This window comes from Salvelinus sp. IW2-2015, linkage group LG20 (genome assembly GCF_002910315.2).
Source record: "Salvelinus sp. IW2-2015 linkage group LG20, ASM291031v2, whole genome shotgun sequence".
NCBI classification, from domain to species: Eukaryota; Metazoa; Chordata; class Actinopteri; order Salmoniformes; family Salmonidae; genus Salvelinus; species Salvelinus sp. IW2-2015.
In genome coordinates, this window is record NC_036860.1 from 79,113,619 (window position 1) to 79,125,562 (window position 11,944).

At 48.0% G+C, this 11,944-nt stretch overlaps 1 protein-coding gene across 1 annotated transcript in view; it reads right to left on the minus strand.

Annotated features, from left to right (window-relative positions):
* Positions 1-724: 724 nt before the first annotated feature.
* Positions 725-11,944, minus strand: part of setd1a (SET domain containing 1A, histone lysine methyltransferase) — a 14,889-nt gene continuing 3,669 nt past the window's right edge. Inside the window, 24 exon segments of the mRNA XM_070449799.1 lie at positions 725-2,946; positions 3,166-3,303; positions 3,484-3,603; positions 3,986-4,096; positions 4,532-4,713; positions 5,129-5,480; positions 5,888-7,212; positions 7,318-7,373; positions 7,534-7,726; positions 7,851-7,887; positions 8,195-8,355; positions 8,466-8,547; positions 9,181-9,356; positions 10,220-10,293; positions 10,295-10,330; positions 10,332-10,361; positions 10,363-10,444; positions 10,447-10,501; positions 10,503-10,588; positions 10,591-10,773; positions 10,776-10,908; positions 10,911-10,949; positions 10,952-11,155; positions 11,295-11,944. Of these exon segments, the coding sequence (XP_070305900.1) occupies positions 2,773-2,946; positions 3,166-3,303; positions 3,484-3,603; positions 3,986-4,096; positions 4,532-4,713; positions 5,129-5,480; positions 5,888-7,212; positions 7,318-7,373; positions 7,534-7,726; positions 7,851-7,887; positions 8,195-8,355; positions 8,466-8,547; positions 9,181-9,356; positions 10,220-10,293; positions 10,295-10,330; positions 10,332-10,361; positions 10,363-10,444; positions 10,447-10,501; positions 10,503-10,588; positions 10,591-10,773; positions 10,776-10,908; positions 10,911-10,949; positions 10,952-11,155; positions 11,295-11,944 (4,679 nt within the window). The 3' untranslated portion in view covers positions 725-2,772.

Consider the following 11,944-nt stretch of genomic DNA (forward strand, 5'->3'; position numbering starts at 1 on the left):
CTCACAGTTCCAGTTTGGTTAATGTCAGTTACCCAGTAATCATACATCATTCGATAAACGCGTGTGGGCCCTTGAACCCAGCCTTCTTTCCTTCTTGTCGTGCCTTCTGTATAAGCAGCCAGTTTCTCCCTGGCAGCCCGATCCTGCGGTATGAGAGCTTCTTTGATGCGGAGCTTCTTCTCGTCCAGAAACGTGTTCCCCTTGGCCGTTCTCCAGACGATGTCCCTGTAATTGCGCTTAGTTAAGTGCAAGATGATATTGCGAGGGGGTCCATCAGATCTTTGTTTCCCAAGTCGATGTACCACATCAATCACGTCTCTTAGCCTGTCTTTGATGCACGGAGCCACCTTTCCCAGGATATTAATGACTGTTTCCCTAATATCCTCTCCCTCTACCTTTTTTACACCTCGGATTTTCAGATTCCACCTGCGAGAGTACCTTTGAAGTTCAGCTACATTCTCACACAGCTCATTATTTAGGATTGCATTTTCTTCAACTCATTCTCTAGGAACGTTATCTTTTTTGCCGACGGTTACTGACACAGTCAACCATTGTTGCGCTTTTGTAAATTCCTCAGTTATTCTGCACTCTGGCACACTTGGACGAGAGTGCTCTGAAACCGCATTAGATAGCCAGAGTGAATATAACAACACCTATAGACAACCCAGGTGCTAGGGGAAAATCCAGACACTCAACCAAGGCTTTAAGAAAACAAAGCTTTCACTTTAATTAAAAAATATTTTAATGCACCATTAATAAAAGAGTCCAACGCATTAATACAAGAGAAATATTGCAAATAATATTAAAATCAAATTAAAAGGAAAAACAAAAAAGAACAATGGAAGGTATGTACAGTTTTCCTCATGGGAAGTAGGAGAGGAACAACGTATTTACAGACTGGAACCAGTGTGTTTCTACGAGAAACAAACACCTCAACAATATGTACATTTGTCAGAACTTTTTTTCCATCTTTTTATTTTAAAGTTAGAGGGTTGGTTTGTACTGAAAAGCGCCTGTTGCAACAAGAAATATAGATTACTTTTCTGCTGTGGAAGAAACAGAACACGGAGGGGCCTTGTGACATTTAAAACATCTCAAAGATTAAAACTTGTGACAGCGACTGCTTGAGTTGAGAGAGCATGGATAACAGTGAAAAATGACCCCTCTAGATCGACTTAACTAGATTTACCAGATCTGATCTACACAAGTTCACCCTTTAAAACCATTCAGAACACACACTCAATGACAAAGTCCAACATACACAGACCTCAACACTTGTATAGAGGTCAATGGGGCAGAGTTATGTTTGGGCTCCCGAGTGGCGCAGCGGTCTAAGGCACTGCATCTCAGTACAAGAGGCGTCACTACAGTCCCCGGTTTGATTACAGGCTGTATCACATCCGGCCGTGATTGGAAGTCCCATAGGGTGGTGCACAATTGGCCCAGCATCGTCCGGGTAGGCCATCATTGTAAATAAAAATGTGTTCTTAATAACTGACTTGCCTAGTTAAATAAAGGTTACATTTAAATTAAAAACATTTTTTGAACAGATTTGTCTGTAATGGTTTGCCAAATAAGGGAGATTTCATAGAAACAGTTTTCCTGACAGTGTGCCTTGACCATGTCATACAAAAAGCGCAGACAACCTGACATTTGCAGGTTGTTCAATAGCACAAAACTTCTAATTGACAGTGAGAGCACATTCACACGACAGGAATAAAATCACTCGCTCCCGTAAGAATACATTCTCTTAACACAGATACACACGGGTCAGGTCCTTTCTCTGCTTCCTAACGTGAGGAGGGACAACATCACAATGGGGAAAGGGGAACGTAAAAGGAACAAACAATGCATTCCAAATTGAGATAAACCTGCAGACTAAAACTCAGCAGCCATCTTAAGCTTTAAAGATAAACTGATGTGACGCCACACACTATTTGATCTACAAATGATTTGTTCTTATTTAGCATTTAAGTCTATGGTCTCTCATCCAAACAAACTGGTGAGGGGAGAGTCACACACCCACCTACAGCTCACGCAACTAAATCAGAACAAGAATAAGAATATGCAATACTATAAAATGACAAAGCTCAAACAATCTTCATGTTTGGAAATCTTGCATAACTGAAGTCCCAATGGATTAGAGTGTGTAACTAAAACTGCGCTGCGAACGAGCGCCTTTAAAACCCTGAATATGTTTGTAAATCCTGTGCGTCTATGTGCGGATTGGTGTGGGTAGAGAGTTTGGGTTAGCGGGAGCTTTCGGACCACTCCCTATCTGTGCGGAGGCAGACAAGACACACAAAACCAGTTCTGATAGGTTACGGTTGCATTCTCTATTCCAAGGAAAGGCTGTTGGCAGGGGGGGGGAATGTCCACCCTTGATCGAACGGGAACAAGTGGTCCTAAGTTATTAAATCCTGCTACAGCGGAGACTACTGCTGCATTTCAAGGGTTTGGGGTACAGGAGAGGGGGCCCTATTATTAATCACACCCCTGGGAAGGAGAGTCTCACAGCCCCTAAGATAATAAACCATAACCCCAGGTAAATTAAAGCATGTGAACAGTGCAAACGTTACATGTCTCTCTGTTTTCTGGATATGGTACAGACAACTGTTTGACAGTCTGGAGGAGCAGGTGGGCTTTGCGGTCAGGAAGGGGGCTGTTGGTGGTGGGTGTGGCTTTGTTCTTGGTTATAGTCGGGGGTTGTGGAGGAGGGACTGAAACGGGGAACTGCCACACCTCAGTGTGAGAGTGGTCATGCTGTGATATCTAGTTGAGCGTCCCACGGCAGTTCTCTGTTCCACACAGACAGGGAATCTTATTTTCCTCTAGAGGGAACTTGTAGTCGTAGGTAATCTCTTCATTCATGCCAATGGCCTGCTTGGAGTAGATCACGATCTTCTTCTGGGATTCTATGGTGATCACCTTTGCATAGCAGTTAGGCTGGGGAAGGAAGAGGACAGAGACCAGTTATAGGTAATTCAAAGAAAACAAAACGACTTAAGAGGATCTTACCAGTCAATGTTACTGTGAACATTGTGTGTGTATCAGAGTCACAAAATATCTATGATAGAAATGTGTATTTCTATTTAGTCTTCACGTTGCTTCACTCCATTGTTATATCCTGTATTGTTTTGCTTGTGCAGGTATAGGCTGACTCACAGTGCAGCAGTGGTTGATGAAGCGTGCCAGGTTGCCTAACTTGGTAGCATCAATGATGGTGTCGTGGTCCACTCTGAACAGGTAGCTGCTCCCAATGCCCTGCTGGGCATAACGCTTCTCTCTGTTGTCAGCCACCATCTGGCAAAGAAACGGGCACAAACAGCCAAACAATGATGCCAGATGAACACCCAGGAAAGACAAACACTGATGTTTGCCATGTGTCTATTGCTAATGCTGACACKACACTARGGCTGAATGACGTAGACTACAATATGGCCCTACACACATACACTCCTCAAGCAGTACAATGACCAGTACCTGTCTGATATTCTGGCCCACATACTCAATGACCATCTCGTCAGCAGCAATGGGTTCCATGGTGAACAGGCCCCATTCATGGATCCTACTGCGGCCAAATCGAAGCTTCTTCTTACGGAACTGAGGAAGGAAGCAAGAGTTAGTGCCATAGTGGTGCAATAATAATTTAGTTACTCTAGTCCAGGGTTTCACAAACTCAGTCCTGCACCCCCCAGCACTACACAACTGATTAAAATAACCAACTCATCATCAAGCTTTGTCTAGACAACCGGATTGAATGCAATATCAGCCTTTCCTCTAGATTTCACCATAGTCCTGGATCAAAGTCTCATTATCAACACACTGGCATGGGTTTAAAAGGTCAAGGTCTTCATTACACAGTAACAGAAGTGAGTTCTCAGAATGAAACCCATGGGAAATGACATGGTGGTTGTAGAGCAGAGGTAACACAGCAGTTAGATAATATCAGTGGTACACACAGTTCCAGGCTGCTGTTGTGTACCTTGAGCTGATTGAGTTTGAGCAGGTCAGAGTCCATGACTGCAGGGATGCCTATGGCACTGAGGAGGCGGCGCTGCTCCGACCGTCTCTCTGACAGCAGCCGGTTTGAGCCCTGAGGGGGAGGACAGAAGGAGAGTTACATTGAGCCAGTGACACACACACGGTGACATACACCATCACACGGCCTTGAGCTAAATACTACTGAGCCAGAGGCACTTTCCCCTAAATGTCCAATAAAATAGTTAATCAGGGGTTAAGTGAGTTCATTTTCATTGCCTCGAGCAGACGCAGCAAAGCTGTTGAATACATCTGCATGACAAACTCTGCGGGACTTCCTACAGCATTGTGAAGCATATGCTAAAATAAGAAATACACTACTTGTTCACCAACTTTCCTGTATTCAATGACCAAAGGTCATCAATCTTATTGGAACAAAACCTGTGACCACAGAGCCTATGACAAGCAACAACATGACACCATTGTATGAAAAGCCAGAGACTATATATAGTATAAAAAGGAGAGAGATGGTAAAGAGAGGTGTGCGTACAGAGGCGTCGTAGTCGGCAGCCTCCAGTAGGGCCTGCTCAGGCAGTTCCAGATCCAGGTAGACATCCTTCTCCTTCCTGCTGATGGCGTAGTAGCCCTCGCTCCTGGCACAGCCTGTCACGTGCTCCCGCAGCTGCCCGTCTGCACTCTTCTTCTTACGCCGCGGGTTGGGGATGTTGGTAAGTGCAGGCCACACGTTAAGGCTWACAACAGTTACTGTTGAACACACACCAGTCCATCTTAATACACATGCATCATTACACACCATTTCATCTACTTCCACCACAGGAGGTTGGTGGCACCTTAATTGGGGAGGAWGGGCTTYTYGTAATGGCTGGAGCYGAATAGGTGGAATGGTATCAAATACATCAATCACAAGGTTTCCAGGTGAATGATGCCATTCTATTTGCGCCGCTCAAGCCATTATTATGAGCCGTCCTCCCCTCAGAAGCCTCCACTGACTTCCGCATACCGGTACATTACTTAAAACACAGCTCAACTGTTCATAAGAGGCATCAACACATGGAAGATCCTAAACCACAAGCAGGGCTTCTAACCCTCATTCCAAACCCCCTGCCCTGCCAGTAGTAAAGGATATCAGTGTGGTGGACCCAGTGTGTGTCGTTGAGCCAGTCGGTGCTGTGGTCGTCCTGCAGCAGCTTCTCGTAGGTCGTCTTCAGCAGCGTCATGTCCTCCATGTCTAGACCAGAGTTCCAGATGTCATACAGGATGGTCATCTGCTCAAACTCGCTGCGCTGGTCAAACGTGACGGGCTCCGGGGCAGGGATGGGCTTGGGCCAACGCTGCGACGAAGTCAACCCGGCCTCCTGGAGGAAGAGGCGCTCGCTCTTCCTCACATCATCCCACTCTTCATCTTCCTCGTCCTCTGTGTTAGACAGCTCACCCGGCTCCAGCTGCTCCACGTCCACATCCTCCTCCAGGTCCACCTCCTGACAGGAACCGGGGGCAGGAAGAGGGAGAGAGTGGGAGAGGGACAGGAACAAGGAGAGAGTGGAAGATGTCAACTCAGGAACTAAAATTAGCCTGTAAAAGGTTCTTAAATACTGGTCAATACAGGCCATAGGATGGGACTTTCTAGATTAGACTGTAATTTACTAGTAATTTGTTTGACATTATTAATATATATTTACATGACAATTTGGCCATGTAACTGTCAAGCTGTGAAACTTTGTGCAATTGAGGAAAGACGTTGCTTTGCATGTCATTTTAAGACAACAAAGTTACAGTAAATGTAAGCTGTGGTTGAGCAACACCCCATCTTTACATGTTGACGCACCATGCTCAACACTTTTAGTTGTGACACTTGACTCAAGCACAAACCCACAAAACCTCACACCTCTAGTTTCCTCTTCTGTTTCTTGGTCTGATGTTCCTTCTGCTTTTTCGTTTGCTGCAACTCCAGATTTTCCTTATCTTTCCTCCTCCTCTTCTTGTTCTTCTCTTTCCCCATCTCCTCCAGTTCCCTGCCCCTCGCCGCCATTCCCTTCCTCTTGGCTGATGGGGTGAGAGGTGTCAGCACAAAGGCCTTGGCCATGTCTCCATCCTCACACAGCAGCCCCATGCCAGACAGACACTCAGCCTGGTGTTTCTCCCTAGAGGGCAGGGGTTCCCCTATGACCTCCTCAGGAGCTTCCAGCACCCCAGAGATGGCGTGATGGTTAAAGTCTGCAGGGAGGAGCACCCCAGTCTCCTGTTTGGAGACACTCCTCTTTTGGGCAGGGATGAGGTGGAAGGGGGCTTTGGAATAGTTGTGTTCCTGCAGGGCAGACAGGCCCTGTGGGTCCATAACCAGGGGGAGGGCTTTGGGAGAGAGTAGCATCTCCTCCTCCATCTTTTGCTCCTCTGCCTCGTCTGACGTCTCCGTCTCCTCTGAGTCTCCAGCGTCTGGGTCCAGCTTCAGGGCCACATCAGCCAGGACAGACAGATCAGCCGTGGGGGCCGAACCCAGCTGTAGCAGGCTGGATGCTCCCAGCTGCTCACTGAGTCTCAGCCTCTGCAGTCCCTCCTCCTCCTCCTCCTCCTCCTCTCTGAGGGTGTGGAAGGAGGGGAGAGGGGTGGGGGTCGACAGGCTGACAGTCCTGGGGCGTCCCCTGCCCCGGCCCTTTGTGACAGGGGGCGGGGCCTCCTCGAAGGCCATCTTGACCATGGAGGCGTGGTCCAGGGGGAGGTTCTGCACGGTGCGACACACCCACACTGAAGCGGGGGATTTGGGGGAGGCCCCCTGTTTGTTGGGGGACTTGGTGGGGGTGATTGGGGGGGACACCAGAGGGACAGGGCTCTTTATTGAGTCTTCGGGGCGTACAGGCGAGGGAACAGTGAGAACAGGGGAGGGAGAGAGGGCATTGCCTTCGCCTGGTTTGGAGGCAAAGGGGAGGAGTGAGAGAGTCTTGGAGGGGGTGGTTCCAGGTGTGGAGGCGATGAAAATGGAGTCTGGAAGGTGAGATTTCATGTGGGASAAGAGAGGAGAYGCAGTGGAGGGAGYTGGGGACAAGGGYACCGTTGGAAGGTGGGGTTTGTAGTCGCTCTCCCRGGWAGAGAACGAGACGGTCTTCCTTRGCTTCTTGAGAGGAGGCACAATYACAATTGGGGAGGAGGGGCGGGGGGCTGGAGGACGAGCGTTTGAGCTGAGTGTTGATGAATCCTTCTTGCTGGCAGCAATTTCTGAGATATGGGCACATATTTGAATTATGAATCAGGTGAAAAACAACATTGGCACTTGCCATGGAAATGAACATCCGTAACAGAGAAACTAAATGTGTGACTAACCAGCTTTGATCTCGGCGCTGAGTGGTGCTTTTGGAACAGCAGCTGCAGACTTTTCTCTGGAGTGCACAACAAGTGGAATGGTCAGTATCAACCCAGACACARAWTGAGCAACAAATCAAGTTTCAATAAAGARACTTCCATAGYAAATATATAGAAAACATTTTGGATACTTATATACAGGTATATTCAAAATCAGGAACACTGTTSAAAACGTACCGGTCATCCCCCTTCTCTGTYTCCAGAGCTGTGCTGTCCATCGTAGACTCATCCATGGTGTCCAGTCCACTGCCGGCCTGCTCTCCTTCCTCCTCYTCTTCAGAGGAAGAGGAGGATGATGATGTTGAGGAAGAAGAACTCTCTGTGGATGAGGAGAGGCTCTCATCATCGCTGTCCGCACTCAAGGCCTCATCTGAAGAAAGAAGTGAAAGGAAGTGAGAGATGATAAGATGGCATGATGGAAAAGGTAGATAAGAAAGCCTGTGAGGGGGGCACATTGGCTTCAATAAGGACAACATGAAGAATGCTAGATTTACCTTCTGACCCCTTGTCACTTCCCTCCTCCTCGTCCTCCTACAGAGAGGAACAGAAGGACACAGTTTGTGATAATATACAACAGTGTCTCAGGTTCAACCCAAGTCAATGAAGCCAAAGTACAGCAGAGTATGAAGAGGTATACAGTGAAATGCTGCCATCTAGCCAGCACTATGGGGAAATACAACAACACTGCCAGTATGTACTGCTTGCYGAAATCATCAACTGATTAGAAGAATCCTGCATTATTGTTTCTGTAGCCATTTATTCAATTTTTGAGATAAGATAAACTTTATTATGTGGAGAAACATTTTCATGCTAAATTATCCCTTGCACATGCASACACCTTATCTGAAGAAGAACCGTCAGAAGTCTCTTCTCCTTCGCTGTCCAGGTCCCAAGGTTTCCGACTTCTCGTCTTCTTCTTCCTCCGCCTGCTGTCCCTCTCAGCCCTGTGGCCCTCCCCATCTGCCATTCTTCCCTCTAGACCCTTGTCATGGTACYAGTCTGGGGGGAGAAGGAGAGAGAAGGTGAGCAAACATAGGAAACACAAAGACGGTCGGTGACAAATCCCCAAAGGGATTCCCAAAGGAGGGGGTCATTGATGAAAAGCTCACCTTCGTCGTCATCCTCTGGCGGTGTCTTGGGTCTCTTCATCTCTCCTACCTCTGCTAGCTCCAGAGGTTCTTTCCTCTTCACCTGGACACAATACACACACACAGTTAATATCATGATAAGTTATGGTGGAAAAAATCCCTCAGTTAATGGATGGAAGCGAGTGGTGAGAGAGTGCGGTATACATGTACATGTATTAGTGTAATGTCATATACATGACATGTATTAGTGTAACTGATCTATTACATGAACATGTATTAGTGTAATGTCTATAAACAATGAACGATGTATTAGTGTAATGTCTATATACATGACATGTATTGTAATAGTCTATATACATGACATGTATTTGTGTAATGTCTATACATGAACATGTATTAGTGTAATGTCTATACATTACATGTATTTGTGTAATGTCTATACATGAACATGTATTTGTGTAATGTCTATACATGAACATGTATTTAGTGTAATGTCTATACCGATACATGTATTAGTGTAATGTCTATACATGACATGTATTTGTGTAATTCTATACATGTACATATGTAGGTCTATACATTGTATAGTTAATATCTATGCATGAACATGTATTAGTGTAATGTTCTATACATGTACAGTACTAATCCATCTCATTTCCTAGCACAGTACAAACATGTATGTATCAGTAACTGACAATTCCCGGGGTTCCAACTGCTGCTCTGTGTACTTGTTTACCTTGAATGAGGGAAGTCGTAGCGCCCCTCTCAGTGAGAAGCCTTCCATTCCTCCACTCTTGGCCCAGTCCACCAGAGACATGAGGGGCTCCCGGGGCTTGCTGCGTGCCTTGTTCTCCTCCTTCTTGTCCTCGTCCCTCACTGCAGCCACACCCCGAACCATGGTCTGGAACGGCTGGGAGGGAGGACAGATGTGGTTTACAAAAGCGCATGGGTATCACGGAAATCAAATAATGGTAAAAAAAAAAATAAGAGAAAACATGTAACTTAAAAACGAAATCAGAAACCCATTTTAAATTGACCAGATGGGTATACTACGATGCAAGCTAGATCTACTCAGGGTTTTCAGTTAGCTTTCACATTCCAGCTCAGATTCATCCGTAACAAGGTGGATATTGCTTGTCGCCTGCCGCTAACGTCTAGCAGGCTTGTAACTGCGGTGGCATGTCGCACGTCGGCTAATCGAACACAAACTCGAGACGAAACTGAAACATGCGAATCCATGGTGAGTAAGTGACAATTTTCATTTGTCCAAAATCAAATTGCTAGAAAGGTTATCTTGCAAATTCCCGGCTATGGTGTTAATGCATCTTTGGTGTGCTATCAATGCACAAAGCACTTATCCCACTCGTATAGATAAAAGTTGTGCGTCAATGTCAAATGCATTCTGTCATTACTAATTGTATGCGATAGGTATTTTAACATTTATGTTTAACATACAAAAAAACATTTGATTAATAAAATGAGGGGGATGATGGAGGGAGGAAATCTTGAGAGAGGGAGGGAATCTGATTCATTTGGTCCTCACTCATGGCAGACACTTCATTCAGGATAAATGGAGTTAGCCCGAGTTAGCCTGCAGGTTAGTTCTGAAGATTGTTGCCATAGAGATACCTGGCTGAAGGTGATCACTTTCATGGTACCATATTATCCCGAGTTGAACTCGAGGGTTGCCAAAGTTACCTCACTAACTCCCCAACAGGTATGTAGTATAGGCCGTTTTTTTGTGCTTTCTGAACATGTTGTTCCACTCTCTTCCTTGCTTTGGTTCTCCTTGCGCTCCCACCACTCGTCAAAGGTTCCAAAGGCGATGTTCTCCACCATCTTCGGGTGAGGCCCTCTGCATGATGCTCTTCATCTCCTGGATGAGGTGGCAGCACCAGCTGCACTGTGGCCGCGTGGGTTCTCTGTTAGCAGGGGCATTTGGGGGTCCCCTGCCGCCCGTACTGGCCCCCCACGAGAGGATAGTCCATAGGGCGGAGGGTGTGGTATGCGTAGTGTTCGGGTAAGACATGCGGGCCCAGCCCGTGTGGAGGGGGGATGGGCGTGGTGTGGTGGAGAAGGGCCAGGGTAGGCGCGTAGGGCAAGTGGGGGCATGTAGTGCTGGTCCTGGTCGTAGCCACCCCCTCTTGGTCCATGTAGGGGTGGTGGGGGTGTGGGGGAGGGGGCATGGAGTGGTAGTAGCTAGTCTGAAGGGGCGTCGCCAGGCAGGCGTGCCATAGAGGACATCCTGAGCTGTGCAGCCGACTCAGCATCTGGGTCTGCATCTGGAAGGACATGGCGGCCGCAGCTACGGTCATCAGCTCCATACTCTGGCATAGTCATACATGTGTGGGCATGGGAGGAGGGCACCCTTGCCAGGGGGAGGGGGGCAGAGGCGCCTTCCCAATTGCTGGCCCAGCATGGTGCGAGGGCATGAGCTGGGGATGAACGGAGGCTGCAGGGAAAACAGCCGGGGGGAGGAGGGTGCACGGGGGTAAGAGGGATGGGCCCGCAGCAGGCATGGACGTGCCAAAGTGCTGTGTGGGGTCAGTGGGGGAGGCAGAGGGGTCTGTCTGGGAGGGCAGGGGGGCCTGGGATGAAGATGGAGAAGAGACGGAGGAAGGAGTGGCGTGGTGGGTGGTCACTGCTGTAATGGTGTGTTCTTCATCCTCGTCGGAGATCTCCATGTCTTCCCCAGAGGAATGAGGGGATGACTGCAGGAAGGAAAGAGGAGAGAATTCACAAATTTCCCACACTTTTGCATCAACTGACAATCCCTGCTAACAATACACCAACGTTTCCATACAATCTGATTCCTACAATATTTCTATTAACAGAGTAAGATGTTCTTACCTGACTCTTTCCGTTGTAGGGGGGTGTCTGTGCCCCTTGTCTGGTCCTTGGATCAATAGGCTCAGGTTGGGCTGTCTCCTCCTGCAGAGGTCCTGTTCCATGGAGACTAGTATGGTCATCTGTGGTGGGGACGCGGGGTGAGAAGGTGGAGGAGGAGGAGGGGGTAGCTTGTGCTACTACAGTGGGACTCTTCCTCCCCTCTCCCCCCGTTCTCTGCTTCCTCCCTCTACGGCCGTCTCTATCCCTCTCTCCTTTCCTCCTCTGCTGGCCTCCACCATCTCCTCCTTGTCTCCTCCGCCTGTCTTTCTCCCCATCCTGCTCCCTCTGCTTATTGCTCCTGCCTTCGCCTGCTGCTCCTCCCTTCCCTGCTCCTCCCTCTCCTGCTGCTGCCACCTTCTCTCTCTGCCTTTCGTCCTTCCTGTCCTCTTCCTCATCTTCATCGGAGGGCAGGAAGGAGAACTTAGCTTTCTGCTCTTTCAGGAGCATCTCAATACGAGAGTCTAAGCTGCTGCTGTGGTAGACAAATGGCAGGCTCTCATTGGTGGAATCTGGCTCCGGGGAGAAGGAGTCTCGCTGGGGGGGTGGGGAGAGGGAAGTGGAGGAGGGGAGATGATGTGGGAGGGAGGTGGAGGAGGGTGAAGTGGAGGAGG